Source organism: Euleptes europaea, chromosome 14 (genome assembly GCF_029931775.1).
Source record: "Euleptes europaea isolate rEulEur1 chromosome 14, rEulEur1.hap1, whole genome shotgun sequence".
Taxonomy (NCBI): Eukaryota; Metazoa; Chordata; class Lepidosauria; order Squamata; family Sphaerodactylidae; genus Euleptes; species Euleptes europaea.
Window position 1 is genome coordinate 25,475,688 of NC_079325.1, and position 16,873 is coordinate 25,492,560.

General features: G+C 44.9%; 1 protein-coding gene across 1 annotated transcript in view; it reads right to left on the minus strand.

Moving 5' to 3' along the window:
- Nucleotides 1–8,557: 8,557 nt before the first annotated feature.
- The window catches only part of LOC130487413 (zinc metalloproteinase-disintegrin-like MTP9), a 52,929-nt gene continuing 44,613 nt past the window's right edge, over nt 8,558–16,873 (minus strand). Inside the window, exons 18-24 of the mRNA XM_056860904.1 lie at nt 16,512–16,614; nt 13,310–13,406; nt 13,157–13,222; nt 12,644–12,700; nt 11,404–11,481; nt 10,781–10,849; nt 8,558–8,691 (exon numbers count right to left, since the gene is read on the minus strand). Coding sequence (XP_056716882.1) covers nt 8,659–8,691; nt 10,781–10,849; nt 11,404–11,481; nt 12,644–12,700; nt 13,157–13,222; nt 13,310–13,406; nt 16,512–16,614 — 503 coding nt within the window. The 3' untranslated portion in view covers nt 8,558–8,658. The remainder of the gene's footprint in view (nt 8,692–10,780; nt 10,850–11,403; nt 11,482–12,643; nt 12,701–13,156; nt 13,223–13,309; nt 13,407–16,511; nt 16,615–16,873) is intronic.

Genomic DNA, 16,873 nt, shown 5'->3' on the forward strand with positions numbered 1-16,873 from the left:
TTGTCGTTTGCATAGCTAACCCGCGGCTGTGATTCCTCATGCTTCCTTGAGTGGATGCTTCGAGGTGGGGACAGAGCAAATAAAAAAAGGTCGTGTTAAAGGGGCTCTTAAGAAATGTGAAGCAGATATGCGCCGGCTTCGCAGTGACTTCTGGAATGACGGTTCAGCATGACAAACTCACAGAAATATGTGGGGCACCTCAGCCTGGAATGCGCTGCTAATGACCAAGCATAAACAGCCCCTGGCTGCGGCATGTTTGGGGTAGTAAAAAAAGATGAGTAATAAGGAATCAGACACCAGTAAGGAACAATCACTAAGATGCTGTTCTGGAGGTGTCCTAAGGAAACGACTTTTCATCTGTGCTGTAGGTAATGCGCTGCAGCATGCTATCATTTACAACCACCTCTGTTTGGGAACCATCAACAAACAAAAATAGTGCGGGAGTTCAAATCTGGCTGTGTATTTGATTCCTGCACAAAACAGGGAACATTTCCTTCCAGCATCTTTAAGCAAAAGGTCCCAATCCTGCCTGAGAAGTTTCTCAGTCATTAGCACTCTTTCCCTCTCTGTTAGAGGGTTCAAAGGTCTCCATGAGCTCAGCTGAGTAATTTTGTAATCCACAGGACCAACAGTGCCTGCAGGCTGCTAATCAAGTAAATACCAGGAAATATCGGCACTGAGCAGCCTAAACGTATAGTTAATAATGACTTTCCATATCAAGCTAGAAATGTTCGTAAAGCTCATTTCAAGCCACATGACTGAGGAAGCTATACGCAGAGGCAGAGTGAGGATTGTACGGGCAGGGGGAGGGGAGTCATTTAAACTTTGTCAAATAGTTTAACTGGGCCTGAAAACCAAATTCGTGAACCATTGCATAGAGCAGACGTCCGTGGCTTCACAAGCGTCCTGGAAACTTTCAGGAGTGCTGGTGTGTACCAAGCGTCTTGGGAAAATAAAAATTTCCTTAATGCTACACTTCATGGCTACACACAGTGCCATCGTTGTATAAATATTATGTATAATGCTGATATATCCCCAAATACGTCTTATGGGGATGTTAAAAAATCATTCCTAGTTAGTAAGATATCCCCGCTACTGACCTGAGACTAAGGGAAGGGGAAGACTCATGGCCTTATCAGTAGTTGTAGCACGGAGGTAGTATTGTTGTTGATGAATGACCCGCAACAACCTGCAGGGTGATAACCGGACCCCTGCTGCATCCCACTCCACAAGGGGAACACTGGAACCACAAAGTTTCCACCGCTGAGAGCATTACCAGAACGCAGCAATTCAACGCATAATTATACTGATGGCACTCAAACGAGCAGCTTACCGTGAATGTTAACGGGTTACTGTATTTGTTACTTTGTGATTCTATGTATTTACAGTGGATAATTTGTGGAATTTGTCATGAAAATAATATTAATGACATGTTATGCACTTGGCTATACTCTATTTGCTAAGTGACTTTAGGATTTGGCAACATACTGCTGGTTCTGTTTACAACCATCACACAGCAGGCTAAGTTTGTTTACTGAACCTCCAGGTACTAGCTCATCTGGAGATCTCTTGCTATTACAGCTGATCTCCAGCCAACAGAGATCAGTTCCCCTGGAGAAAATGGCCGCTCTGGCAATTGGACTCTAGGGCATTGAAGTCCCTCCCCTCCCCAAACCCCCCCTCCTCAGGCTCCACCCCCAAAACCTCCTGCCGGTGGTGAAGAGGGACCTGGCAACCCTAGCAGGGGCACAGGCTGATGACATCATGGGGATGCCCGAGCCGTTTTCTGCTTCCGTGACTGCTCAGCTGGCCATGGGCTCCTCCTATAACCTCTGCATCCCAGGCCACCACTAGCTACAGGGTCTGCGCATGACCATATTTCCCAGCGCTTCTTCCAAGAGAGGTGCAAGTAACTCTATAATGGAAGAAAATCATTGATCTTTCTCAGGAAATGTATAGGAAAGATGCCATGGCTAATTTTGATTTTAGTCTTTATAATCTGGGGTCTTAAATGTCTTTTTAAAAATTAATTCCTATAAAAGAAGAAGAAGAAGAAGAAGAAGAAGAACCACCACCACCACCACCACCACCACCACCAACTCCACCACTGGGGTATATAAGAATGCATGTGTGTGACATACTGCCAATTGTACAGTACGGTAAAAAGTAACCCGACAAACAGATACAAACTATTTGCAGATAGCTGAACTGGTAAATGAAATATCATCTCCCTGTTCATGACTGGCAAACAGAATGTGAACTGATCTGGCAGATGTTCGAGAGTCCAATAACACACTTGTCAGAATGAGTGCAGCATACAACAGGCACAGTAGAGCTTTCTGTAGTATGCTTCATATTTACTCAGAAGGAAGATAAGTGATGGGCTCCTTCCAGCTTGTCTGTTCGCATAGACTGAAGAGATCTGATGTAAGCCTCTGAACAAGGTAGGTACCGTATATACTCGAGTATAAGCCGAGTTTTTCAGCACATTTTTTATGCTGAAAACGCCCCCCTCGGCTTATACTCGAATGAGGGTCCCACTGTCCTGGGTCGGCAGCCTGCACACACCCCCTTTCTGGCTGCACTTACCGGGCGGCAGCTCCATGGGAGGCCCGGACGCGGCGGCTGGGGGCAGGGCCGGCAGGAGGACAATGCTGCCGCCCGGCGAGGCGGGGCACCTCCCTGCAACGCCTGTGGAGACGCGGACACCCCGGGAGGAGAGGCGCCCCCCCGGGGACCTGGTGGGACCACGGAGACTCTGCGCCGCAGGAGGGGCGGGGTCGCCAGGAGCCACCCAACGCCGGAGACGCCGACGCCGCCCGGAGCATGTGGGGGTGACATGGTGCCGGCCAGGGCCGACGGGCGGGGCAGTCAAGCCAGGGAGCCCTGTGCCGCCGTGACAATGGCTCTGGGCCGGGGTTCCGTCGCTGCTAGAGGCCCCAGCGTCGCCCAGCTGACGGGCGGGCAAGCACAGGTGGGGCGGGGGCGCGCCCTGTGGCTGCCGCAGATGGGGGAAGGAGGGAGAGGGTGGAGTGAGCCAGGGAGGACCTTTAAGGGCTTGGGAGGAGGGGCCACAGGGGCGGGTGGGGAAATAAAGGCAGGAAAGAGCGGAGGCCGGGGAGGAGAGCAGCAGCACTGACAGCAGCAGCCCAAACCCTGTGCGGTGACAAGAGGGCAAGCTGGCTGCTACCAACGGGGAGTTCAGTTCAGACTCCCCGTCGGATTGCTCTGGTATCTATTTTTATTTTGAAGTTTACCAGTAGCTGCTGCATTTCCCACCCTAGGCTTATACTCGAGTCAATAAGTTTTCCCAGTTTTCTGTGGTAAAATTAGGTGCCTTGGCTTATATTCAGGTTGGCTTATACTCGAGTGTGCTTTTGCCTCAGAAGGCAATGTACTATGGAGGAGAGCAATGCAGTGGAGGCTTTTTAACAGTAGGTGTCAGGTTTGCATCACAGATACGTAGAGTCAGACAAGGCTGGACTTCTGTGGCAATGAAGAGGTGTTTTACCTGCCGCAATCTAGGTAAGGCAGGGCTAAGCAATGCAAAATTCTGAAGCAGGCCTGCACGACTTGCTAACTGTCCCTCAGCCACCCACAGCCCTGCAGACACATATGGTGGGCCTCCGGGAAGGAAGGAGGGGGTGTCAAGAGACCCTTTATGGGTTGTTGGGCAGCAACTGCTGATTTGTTAGCATTTGGTTTTAGACTGGATTTGTGCAAAAGTAGAAGTCGGTGACATGTGGAATACATCCGGCAGGTATATATTAACAACAGGAAAGACAAACTAATGATTTTTTTTCAGGAAAAGTTTGGACTTTTTATAAGAACATTTTAAATATAGGTATCTTTGCAAATACATTCTTTCCATAGATAACAAAATAACATTTTAAATCTCCATTCACCAAATGCACACTCACTTGTATTAAAAATAACATCTCCAAAGAAAAACCACAGAGCAGAGAAGAAACAATCAATTGGAAGATTATTATTCCAGCGAAAGGCCATGATTCGGCAGCAGGCTGCCCTACACAGGCCCCAGTGAAATGATTAGGAGCAGTAGCAGAAAATGTACACTGTTGCCCATGAGCACAAGTCACAGACTTCTGTCATTTCATGACATCATTTCCTCTTTTACGGGAAACACAGAGATTAACACAGAGATTAATCATGGAAGAGACATGAATGCCTTCCACATGCATTTGTATTTCAAAGAGCAAACACTTAACAGCACATTCATCCCATCTATACTTCAATGGCATAAGTCTTTACATGAGACTTTGAATCTGCTGAACAGGATCAACCCGTGTTTGCCTCTGACACATGTTTTTAGGGAAGAGGAGGGCAAGAAAGGAGGTGTGTGTATTTATTTATTGAAAGCATTTTTGATCCACCAAACATTTCTTCTTTGCAAATGCAATCAGTCTTTCTCTAGGGCTGCCAGGTCCCCCCTCTCCTCCGGCGGGAGGCTATCGGGCTAAGGCTGGGATCGCGTGTGAGCGAACCGACGCGTGTGGTATTTACCACTCAAACTAAGAGGAAAAGGCCGCTCGTGAGGTGGCACTTCCGGTTGTAAACTGGAAGTGCCATGTGCGCGGTGTGTATGTGTGCGTTTGCCCGCTGACCCTCAGGTGGTCGGCAGGCAGAGGGGTAAATTACCGGGGGTTTGCCCGCCATTACAGGGCACCTGGCAACCCTAGTCTTTTTCCCATCTGATCCAGAAACCCAGGGCTGATGAAATGTCACACTGGGAGAGGCAAAAAGCAATCTCCTGTGGGACTTTGCACTTGCACAGTGTCTCATTTAAACAGGGTTACTCATGTGCTCGCCAGCATCACATTCCAATCCGACCACCATCTTTGAGCCAGCCCAGGGGACAAGGGATGGGAGGAATCATAGAAACGTAGAGTTGGAAGGGACCTACAGAGGAGGGGGGGGTTAGAGGAAGAAGCTGAAGGTGGGGAAAGATTTAAACATCCTTGCCAAAGCACTCCTCCCAAATGTCCATCCCTGATTGTTTTGCACATTGGAGCCAAATATACAAATATATATAGGGAATTCTGTATTCATGGCTGTATGTCTAGCTGCACCATGAGCGGACCATGTTCTGGAAACGCATGTGTGCCTTTTGTTATATTGACTGAGAAAAACATTTCATTCAGAATTGAGCTCCCCTTTAGAAGTACTTTGAGGGCCAGAGCAAATTTGCACAAGTCAAGTATACAACATAAGCCATGGGAGAATGCCAGGCCAGGAATAGATATGTGCTACTCACTTTGGACTCTGTGTCTTGTATGACATTCTCATTATTAGCAGAAAAGAGCAAGAGCACCTTAAAGACTAACAAACATTTCTGGCAGGGTATGAGCTTTCGTGAGCCACAGCTCACTTCTTTAGGAGTTAACAGACAGACTAACATGGCTACTACCCATCTTGCTCTATTTTCATTATTGTATTTAATCTCTTGGCCCTCTTCCTCCAAGTTCAGGCTTGCATATGGGTCTTAGGTTATTCCTAACCTCTTGAGAAATCTGACTCACTAGCTGAGCCTTTCAGCCTGTGGGGCAAGCCACAAACTGTCTAACTGCAGAGCCTAAATTCTCCATTTGATTCAACAGTTCTGGCTAGTTCATAGCTAGTGGCCAGCTGTGATTTTGCATGCTTCCTTGAGGGTATTCTTCGAGGCAGGGGCGGAGCAAACACAAAAGGTCACGTTAAAGGGGCTCTTAAGAAATGTGAAGCAGGTATGCACCAGCTTCCGGCTTTGCAGTCACTTCCTGAATGACGGTTCAGCGTGAAAAACTCAAAAAAAATATGCGGGGCACTTCAGCATGGAACATGCTGCTAATTACCAAGCACAAATTGCCTAAGAGTCTGAAGCAAGAGTTAGACCTTTGATGCTTGTAGAATCTAATCTAAGAAATATCAAGACATTTTTGCCTGCCAAAAGAAGAATTGGGGATGGTGGCAGGATGGATTAGCGAGACTGTGAAGATCTAGACAGAAATGTAAAAAGAATTCCAACATGTACATTCTTTCGTAATCATGTTCCATCCAGCCACACCCAGGGCCAGCTGCATTTGGCATTCACTCCATTTGTGTCTTATGCTGAACAGCGTAACAGGATAGCACAGTTAATGTGCTACAAGGCAGAACTTGGCCACCCCCAGGTGATCGCCTAGTTTGCTCCCATGGGTCCGCCTGCCACAGCCACATCAACAGCATGACAGAGTAAGGAGTATCGAGAGCCACAAATCCGACAGAATCTGTTTTTAAAAATGGCAGCATTATCAAACACACCTGCGCCAAAAGCAGATGAAGAAGAGAACTGAAATAGTGGTACCAAAATAAGGAGCAGTTCTTTGGGAACCAATTGATGAGCAAATCATTGGATGTGGACGGAAAAATAAATCCACCTACACACCGCAGACCGTAAAGTCATCATGTGCTTCCCTGCCAGAGGCTCTTTTGGTTTTAACAACTGTAGCAGACCAGAAATTCAACAGGAGGAACCCGCAGCATGCAACTACAGCGGTAGAGGGAAGTCACTTGTTGACTTGCTGGTTGTCACACAGTGGTAGAGTTGCCAACTGCGGCTTGGAACATCCCTGGAGATCTGGGGTCAGTGCCAGTACTTCTAGCACATGCAGAGCAGACCCTAAACAGCAATCCTAGTTTACTCGTGACTGTATCTGCATGGTACCTTTCCAAACACACATTCATCCTATTCACACTTTCAGGTTTATGCTCAAAACATCTCTAGTGTACACTTAACAAACAGTAACTTGTAAATCCCCAACAGTACTGTGCACAATTACTTGGGAGTACATCCCAGAAAACTCAAAGGAATCTTCTTTTGAGTAAACATTGACAGGATCAGTCAACCATTCTCAATGGGAAGGTTTGGTTGCAACTAAGTTCTATTTCATGATTTGCAATTAGACCTTGGAGTACAATTCTAAACAGAGTCCAGTGGACTTAGAAAGGTGTAAATCTGTTGAGGATTACACTATTAGTACAGGAAGAACAAGTTTTTATTTATTTACTTCTTTTCTGCCCCACCTTTCTCCCCAATGGGGATCAAAGGCAGTTTACACTGGTCTCCCCCCCTTCTGTTTTACCTTCACAGCAATGCTACGAGGCAGCTTTGGCTGAGAATACATGACTGGCCCAAGGTCACCCAGCAAGTTTCCATGACGGAGTGGAGATTCAAACCTGGGTCTCCCAGATCCTAGTCTGACATCTTAATCACTACTAAATATGTTCTCGGTTGCAATGTTTAAAATCCTCTCCAATATTCCACACCTTTGCATCCTTACTCAAAAACAATCCCACTTCATTCAATGGGATTTTTCAAAGTAACCATGCCTACTCTGTATATGTGAGAAAATACATTATACTTTTGTATAAGTGAGAAAATGTATTAAATCTTTAGTACTTTCTTCCAACCCAGCAAGGCTTTCCCATGATGCATTTACGTACCTGCTTTAAAAAAATCACATTAAAAAGTGCATCTGATTCCACAACCCCTACACCAATTTTCTACATTAATTAACCGTCTCACTACTGAGCTTTTCATACAGTAAAACACACCAAAGCAAATATAGGTTGCTCTCTATAATTATGCCCACAACAATGTATTCCCATTCCATGCATGAATCAGATGATTTATGCATCATGTATACCAGGTGAACGATGTCTTTCATGAGTAGTGCACACAGTCTAAATATACAGGCCACTAAAAATCAGCCTCAAAGAAATCCTGGACTGTTCAAGTGCTAGCAATTACGCCCTTTACCAGTGAAAGGTTCCCAGCTTGTAAGTGACTGAACTTGCTCCCCAACCATCAGCATCAGCAGCTGCTGGAAAGATCTACAAGCAAATCTTTTTGACAACATGGAGACAAGCGTCATCGCCTGTGAATGCCTGGAGGTTCAACCCATGTAAAACACACAGTAGCAGGGATGGGTCAAAGGATGGCAACCGCTGCACACAGTGGCAGTTCCTCAGCAACGATCAAGGCACAAGAGGTTCAGAATCTGAGCTTTGCTTCTGCTCTTCCTGAGAGAGAGAGAAAGATGTCTTGGAGAAGGCTGAATGTGAGGAGCAGGCTCAAGAAAGAGAAAGATTTCCCCCTAAATCACGCAACCTGTATTCCTGGAGTCATGGTGAAGGGCGAGGTCACACTCTTTCTCCAGGGAAATGCAATGGTAGGTCCGATAGTTGGGGGGAGTCTGTTTCCAGTAGCATTCAGCTTGAGTATGTCCATGGTCTGGTGGATGGGTGGCATTGGTGGGATACAGGCTAGGCATGAGCCATTGCTAAAGGACCACCAGCGCTTTCAGACCATAACATTACTTGGCTCAGTTCCACAGTTCACAAAGTGCTCCCAGTGCACAAGGATCTCCCAGTTCGTGATTTTATCACTATGGTTATAACAGAAGCAGGCTGAAGAAGCTCCCTTCCATTTTCCCCCTTTGAGAGTCAGTAGTCCAGATGACAGCTAGCAAACATGAATGCTGCCATTTCTTTTGCAGGGGAAAAAAAGCCATTAGAACCATCAAAAGCTATCAGCCATTCTGTTTCCTTTGCAAATGGAAGAACCAAGGAAAATGAAATGCCTCCTTGAAATCCCAGAACAGTATTTGGTCCAAGCCTTCACACTTTGGGGTTACTTGGGGGTTTCAAAGCCTAAGGGAAAAACAAAGAAGTGATAAAATAAAACCAGAAAGCAAGGGATTATGGCAAACTAAAGGTGCAATCCTAAAAGGGGTCCAAGCATGGTGGGGAAGTAATCTTTGAGGTCTAGTGGGGCCCAGACCAGGCAGCAAGTCCATTAACCTATGTAATTTCAGAAATACAGCTTTTTCCTTTTCCTAAATCAGATTGTATGTATGTAAGGAATTGCTTGGGGGACTGGGAGTTTGTAATAGTCTAAGAGGACTTATACTGGGGCACTAATCCTAGATACACCAAGTCCCACCAAACTCAGCAGGACTTGTTCTTGAATTACCACAGCTAGGAAAACGCTGCTGTTGGTTCAAGGGGCAACTCAGACTCAGCTTTAAAGGTTTCCATGGCCTAACTCCTGCCCCCCCCCCAAAGCCACTGCCCACATGCAACTAGGGTTGCCAGCCTCCAGGTACTAGCTGGAGATCTCCTGCTATTACAACTGATCTCCAGCCGATAGAGATCAGTTCTCTCGAAGAAAATAGCTGCTTTGGCAATTGTACTCTATGGCATTGAAGTCCCTCCCCTCCCCAAACCCCGCCCTCTTCAGGCTCTGCCCCAAAGTGGCAAAGAGGGACATGGCAACCCTACATGCATCGGAGGTTGTCACTGAAGGCAAAACAGTGGCCAACAGAGGGGCTGATGAGCTCTTTCCCTTCTTACCACTTCCCCGCTCAAAATCAGCTCTTTATGACTGCCTTCTCTTCCTCCCATCTTTTCCCATGATGGGAGAAAAGGTTTGTCACTGTTTCGCCTCCAGTACATGTGTGTGTGGGAAGGGTTTTTGGGCCATGGAGACCTTTAAAGGTGGCTGGAGAAAGCAATTTTGAACAGTAAACCAGCAAGCTGGGGGAGGGGGGACTGAGTAATCTCCCCCATTCTGCTGTCCCTCCTCTGAAAATGTCTCCCAAAACTACTTGTTAATTAAAAGAAAAGCCTGTCCATGTTTCTCCATGCAGACTATAATCTTGCCTATAAAGTAATGTATCTGTGAAATGTATATTGTTAAATGTATATATAACATGTATGTATCATCATTGCTTCTGGATAGCAATGAAAGGAAGCTCACAAATACATAATTTTACATAATTAGAATGTTTAGAATTTTTTAGAATTTAAATAATAGGATATTAAGTATAATTTAGATTGTATTGTTAAGATGTATTGTTTATTTAATTGTTGTATTTCTGGTTGTGAGCCACCCTGAGCCTGACTTTGGTCAGGGAAGGGCATGATAGAAATCAAATTCTTCATCATCATCATCATCATCATCATCATAACCATAAGTATACCTTTTGCACTGTTATACATTTCATCTGTAGCATCTAGCAGTTATAAATGACAGAAACAGAGTGCCCCATTACATGGAAGCTATTTTCCATCATCAGGAAGATAACGTTACTAATTTATTTTTTTACTCTGACGAATGTCAACTATGGTAATAAATCTTTGCTAGTAAAAGGACAGTGACCATAGTTACAAAGGAGAATTGAGCTCCCCTGAGCTTTCCCAGTTGTGCAGGGGAGGGGGCTTGGTCAATCTTGCCTGACCAGTTTCTCCTCTCCTACACAACTCTTAAAAATACAGGAGCCCAGAAGACTGTCTTTGTGCAGCCTGTAGGAGCTTGGGACTGGAAGTAGAGGAAGAATTCCCTTTCTGCCCATGGTTTTCTTGATTTCATGGAGATCTCAGGAGCCAGGTTCAACTCCCTAAAAGCTCCCTCTAACGGGCTCTTCCTATAGGCAGGGAAGACAAGAGGGAGTTGAAGTACTGGTTCACTCCTTACCACAGCTTGCTGTTCTGTGAGCATCACACATTCTCAGAGAGGAAAGTTCCTTGCCAGAGGAGGAATCGCCTTGATTAGATAAGATAGATAGATAGATAGATAGATAGATAGATAGATAGATAGATAGATAGATAGACAGACAGACAGACAGACAGACAGACAGACAGACAGGCAGGCAGACAGGCAGGCAGGCAGGCAGGCAGGCAGGCAGGCAGGCAGACAGACAGACAGACAGACAGACAGACAGACAGACAGACGCCTTACCGGAGGTGGAGGTGGAGGAGCTGCTTTACGTTTGAAGGCAGCAGAAGGAACATGCTTTATTTCTGCTACCTGTAAGAGAAGTGCCACATTTTCCTGATTAGATCCCTTTATGTCAAATAACTTCAATTAAATTGACCTGAAGAGAAGTGGAACAGTCTTCATGCTCATGAGGGAAGTAAATTTCTTTCAAAGCACCTTGCATAAAGACCACACCCCACAAGACGAAGGGAGCTCTGACTCTCAAAAGCTTATACCCCAAAAATCTTGTTGGTCCATAAGGTGCTACTAGACTCAAGTCATGCTCTTCTACTGCGGACCAAAACAGCTACCCTCTGAAACCTCACAAGAAAAAAAATCCATAGCTAAGGGAAGCCTTGAAAATTAGCATTACAGGAGGTGCAAATTTTGCACTGGGGCTCTTTCAAACAACATAAAAAGCGGAGGTAGCACACTCCTGAGTTTCCCTTCTTCCCTGCTCTTTCGCAGGCCTTTCCCCTTCCCCGTACATCTTCCAGAGAAAAAACAACAACCCAAAAAGAGCACTGATTGGCACACGTAGCACCTTGATGTTAGGAAAGGCGAACACAGAAAGAAATCTCAGGACTATTCAAGAGCCGACTTACTGAACTGCCTGTAACAGGAGACAAAGCTGGTTTGGCAGTTGGAACAGGAGGAGGTGGAATATTCGGTTTTATGATTGGCTGGAAGAAAAGGAAAAAGAAATAGGCTTATCCAACCACATTTGCACCTGATTTAGAAGTCAAGACAGCAGGTATTGGCTGGGCTTCGCCTCAGTCTTGAGAGGTATATCAAGTTGGAGCGAAAGCTGTTGACTCCTTTAGAAGGACGAGGCTGATTTCTTCTTCCCTCATGTCCAAAGACAATGTTTGCAGCAATTTTCAGGTAGCAATCCTCACTTTCCAGCCATATCTATATGGTTGCCAGGTCCCTCTTCGCCATCGGCGGGAGGTTTTGGGGGCGAAGCCTGAGGAGGGAAGGGTTTGGGGAGGGAAGGGCCTTCAATCCCATAGAGTCCAATGGCCAAAGCGGCCATTTTCTCCAGGCGAACTGATCTCTAAAGCCAAAGAATTCAAAACGGCCGTATCCCTTCTTTAATCAATTTTTGGCATCATCTCATGGTGACATTGTTTTCGATAACGTCAGAAATACTATTTTTAAAGCCTGAAGAGGAACCAAGAACTTCCCTGTGATGATTGAAAATGACCTAAGGACTAAACCTATACATTGAATCTTCAGTCTGGTTTGTTTCAGCCAGATTGTTGTAATATACATTGTATATAGTAGGATAGATTGTTTAGATTGTTAGTTGCAGTAAGTGAATAGTTGTGATTCTATGTTATATGTTGTAGTGATTTATATAAATATTTGCACTTTGTAATATTCATTCGCTCCTGTGCTGATTACCTGGAGGTTGGCAACCCTACATACCTACGTCCCAGACTTCACTTGGTTTAGCAGCCAAATGCATACTCATGGGTTTCTCCAGTGGAGCTAATTGCACCGCCACCAGGTCAACAAAATGGCACAGGGGGAAGCCCCTTCTACAATCACAATTTGAAATGGGCACTGCACACATAAGAAATGAGTAGAACCTGCACCTCACATGTGACTGCTACACAGGACACAGGATTTGGACTCTGAGCCTAAACTGTGTCCCAAGGAACCCTGGACATTTTAGTTCTGTGAGGGTTAAGATTGCTAACTGTGAATGCAGGACTAGATGGGCCGTTTTGTTACTGTAAATGCCAATAAAGGTTCTGTTTTCTTCTGTTTTCTGACTAGATGGGTCCTTTGTGTAATCCAGCAGGGTTCTTTTTATGCTCAGATTCCTCATGTTCTTACCATTTTGGCATTTTGGTAGCCGCCCAGCTTGTGTGGGGATTCTTCACCTGGAATTTGCTGAGGAATTATAGAAAGACAAATTAGATGGGTGTTACTGAAAAGGGGGAAATTTGCATACTGATTCATACCACCAAACCCAAACATCAAGCATTAATTTAGTCAAGTAGAAACACAGATGGTAAGGCCTCCCGGGCTGTACTTCTTCACACACACAGTCACACAAATCCCTGCATGTGGAAAAGTAGCATGTCAGGAAATGGATTTTATTTTACTTTTTCTGTGACATGTAATCTTTCCATTTTTTAATTTGCAGAGGCTTATTATGTGGCCTTATTATTTATTTTTAAAATTTTAAAAGCAGTGTTCCGTAGTAAGTAAATATGTGAGATATATAAGTATAGAGGTTGCACATCACTTTTATCTTACATTTTGCTCGTTATATTTCATTGTGTTAGCAATATTTATTATGGCCAATGTTATATGTGATATAGATTCAATTCGCTTTTTACTTACAATACGAACTGGCGGTTTGCTTGCTTGTGGTGGAGGCGGTGGAATACGTAAACTTGTAGGGTTGACCTGAAAACAGAAGACAATGGGAACATTTTATTTATTTATTTAATATTTTGTTCATCAACTGTTTAAACACTTTGTGCTGTTTCTCACCTCTTGAGGAACAGATATGGGGCTCATATGCTGTCTTCTCTTTTGTTCTGGTCCTGAGAAGCCATGGTTTGCAGATCCATTCACGTTCTTGTGGATGCTGTCAGAAAAGCACTAAATATCAGCAGGGGCTTAAGGAAGGGACTGTGGTTCAGTGACAGAGGACAGGATTGACCTGCAGAAAATCCCGGGTTCAATTCCTGACATCTCCAGCTTAGAAGAAACACAAGGAACGGGGACTGGGAAAGACCTTTCTCTGCTGTATGGATGCTATCCAAGTTCTAAAAGCATCAAAGTCTGGACCAGTCCCCCTATGGTGAGGAGGATACATGGATTCTGCCTCAACGTCCCTGGAGTTGCAAGGCTTTCAAATGTGATTGATTTGCCATGCAAACAGACAGGCTCCTTTTTCTATTGAAAACTGCCTCTCCCCAGGGTTGGATCGGGGGGGGGGGAGGGGGGCACCTGCCCCGGGCGGCAGGCAGATGGGGGCAGCAGCTTCATGGGCTTGCGAGACGTCTGGCAGCCGCGACACACTCACACACACCTCAGCAAATGTATTAAAAAGTCAACCTCCTCAATGGCTTCTGAAACATCTTATTTCCTCTTTCCCCCCACCCCATTTGGGAGGGGTTATCATTCTAAGTCTGAGGAATGCAAAAGGCTGGTGCACATGTGCCATTTGGGTTGGTGGGCTTTTCTTTTTTCAGCCTCCATTCCAAAGAAAAGGCATGTTTGAGACTAGAAGGCATAACATCTGATCCTCATGCAGCCTAGCCAAGCAGAACGACTTGGTTCTGCAGCCCGTGCACATTACCTTCATAAGTAAGCTTATTTGTGACAGGGTTTGCAATTGATGCAGAGGATCATAGAATCATAGAGTTGGAAGGGACCACCAGGTTCATCTAGTCCAACCCCATGCATAAAGCAAGAAATTCACAACTACCTCCCCTCACATCCCCAGTGACCCCTACTCCATGCCCTGAAGATGGCCAAAAAAAAAAAAAAACCCTCCAGGATCCCTGGCCAATCTGGCCTGGAGGGAAATTGCTTCCTTACCCCAAAGTGGTGGTCAGCATTACCCTGGGCATGTAAGAAAGGGCCACAAGAGCCAAACACTGATGCAACCCTTCCTGCCCTCCTTCTCATGATCTGCCTAAGTTCACAGAATTAGCATTGCTGTTCAGATGGTCATGTAGCCTCTGCTTAAAAACCTCCAAAGAAGGAGAACCCACCACCTCTTGACAAAGCCTGTTCCACTGAGGAACCACTCTGTCAGAAAGTTCTTCCTAATGTTTAGCCAAAAACATTTGATTTAATTTCAGCCTGTTGGTTCTTGTCGGACCTTCTGGGGCAACATAAAACAACTCAGCACCATCCTGTATATGACAGCCCTTCAAGTACTTGAAGACAGTTATCATATCACCTCTCAGTCGTCTCCTATTCAGGCTAAACATGCCCAGCTTCTTCATCCTTTCCTCATAGGACTTGGGTCTCCAGACCCCTTAGGATTTCAGCTTTAAACTGACTGGTACACACACACACAAACACACACACACACACACTTTCCCCTTCTCTTGTGTTTTTATTTTTTTCTCCTGCAGTCGAGACCCCTTTTCTGAAGTTCCTGCGGTTTGTAAAATGCAGTCTGTAAAGCTCATGCCTCTGGCAAGCCTTCCCTGTCTTTTCCTAGCTGTGTTTTTCTAGTTTTTATTTTCTTCTATCCCTTTGCTGTCTTCTTGAATCTTACTTGTCCTCACTCCTAGCTTTCGGTTGAAGCGTTCCAAAATCTGAAAAGGTGAGCACATTATTGATTTAAATTCCTCCTCTGGTTTTTTTCTGCACAATTGCTCCTGGAGCTATGAATCTGAGCAGGTGCTCCTGGGAAATATTATTTTCCCAGCTTTTAGAATCCCACATGGACACAAATTTGCTTGAAACCACAGAAAAAATATTCATTGAAAAACATAATGCATCTGAGTTTTAATCAGAACCTGCACATTGGATTGTATATGGAGGGGGGAAGGGGGTAAACATGATATTCTCCTGATTTGATCACTTCTTCCCCTTTGAATCACAATTCTATGAAAACTAAGTTTCTCAACCTAGCACAGGAAAGCAATTTTAAATACCAAATTTCTGTTTAATTTAAAAAAGAAAACATTGACCAGCAGCCAGCAAAGCTTAAAAATAAAAATACAATAATGACACAGCTGCTAACATCATAAGAAAACCAGTCACAGTGGACTGGTGCTTCCATTTGAACAAAAATACATATTCTCTTAGCAATGTTAATGGAAGTTACACAAGTGCATTAAGAGGATAATGCTGGAATGCCGTCAGGGCTGGCAGCCTTCCGAGTGTGAAGACCTTTAATAAGGTTCGCTATCTCCGAACGTAGAACTGGTTGCCATTCAGGTAAATCAAGAGGCATTGTAACGTCTAGATCAGTTTAGAATACAATTATGAAAAATATGATACCCAATTCTGGGCAGTGATAGCATAAAGGAAACTACCTCTCGTTTTTAGAGAAGAGGAAACAAGCAACCTGAATCTAGAAGAATCATTGTACCGGGCAGCATTAATTAACAACTGCCATGATCTCATTCTGGCAGCAGCTTTCTTTTCCTTTACAATTTGCTTATAAACCCTCTTAGCAACCAGGAGATCTTTCACCAAGCTATCGGAACAAAGCTGTCTCATTAATCGCAGATTCTGAGATACTAGATGCTTAGCAGCCCTACAAGCTCCATCAAACCTTGGGACTGCTTTATTATTTCTTGGGACTGCTTTATTATTTCTTGGGACTGCTTTACCCAAAGGTGTCTTAAGCAGGAATGGAGAGAAATTTTTCATCAGTGTAGAAAAGAGACCAATCCCCTTCCTATGATCTGTAGCACTCTTAATCGCTATATAAGTAGCGTGACATTCTTTTGAGCTCAGGACTACTTTCAAGAGAGAGCCCAGAGAAGGGGACCAGCGAATGGCTCTCAAGCCCCTCCCTTGAGTTTCCAAGGGATCGGCTGGAACTTTTGCTAAATAAAGGGGACTGGGTAAATAGAGAGTGGTTATCAAAGGTAAATGGCCACCTCCCAAAAACTCGCCAACCCCAAAATCAATGATTAAAGGAAGAGCAGCAAGGTTAACTGTTCCTGCCCAAAGAGTTACTTGGTAGATCTGACAATGATTTGCTGAAAGGCTTCACCTGCTTAGTTTTTTCTTCATAATCAAATACCGGCATAAGAAAGCACCGATGAGTGCTGCGGCAATAAGGATCACCAACACAGAAACAGTGACGACGATGATATCTGCAAAGGGGGGGAAAGGACATAAATAATTCTTAATTTGGTCAGGAGGAGTTGTGTGAAAAAAAGAGAAAGAGAGAGAATCTCTGGACATCGGGCTGCCCTAAGCCCGTGTAATCCTGATATGTGACACAGAAAATTCCCTTGAGTTCCAGTGTGCGCACTCCTAAGAGTTACACTCTTCTGAGCCCATTGACTTAAATGGATTTACAAAGATTTAACTCTGCTTAGGATTGCACTGCAGATCTCCACTCGGCCATGG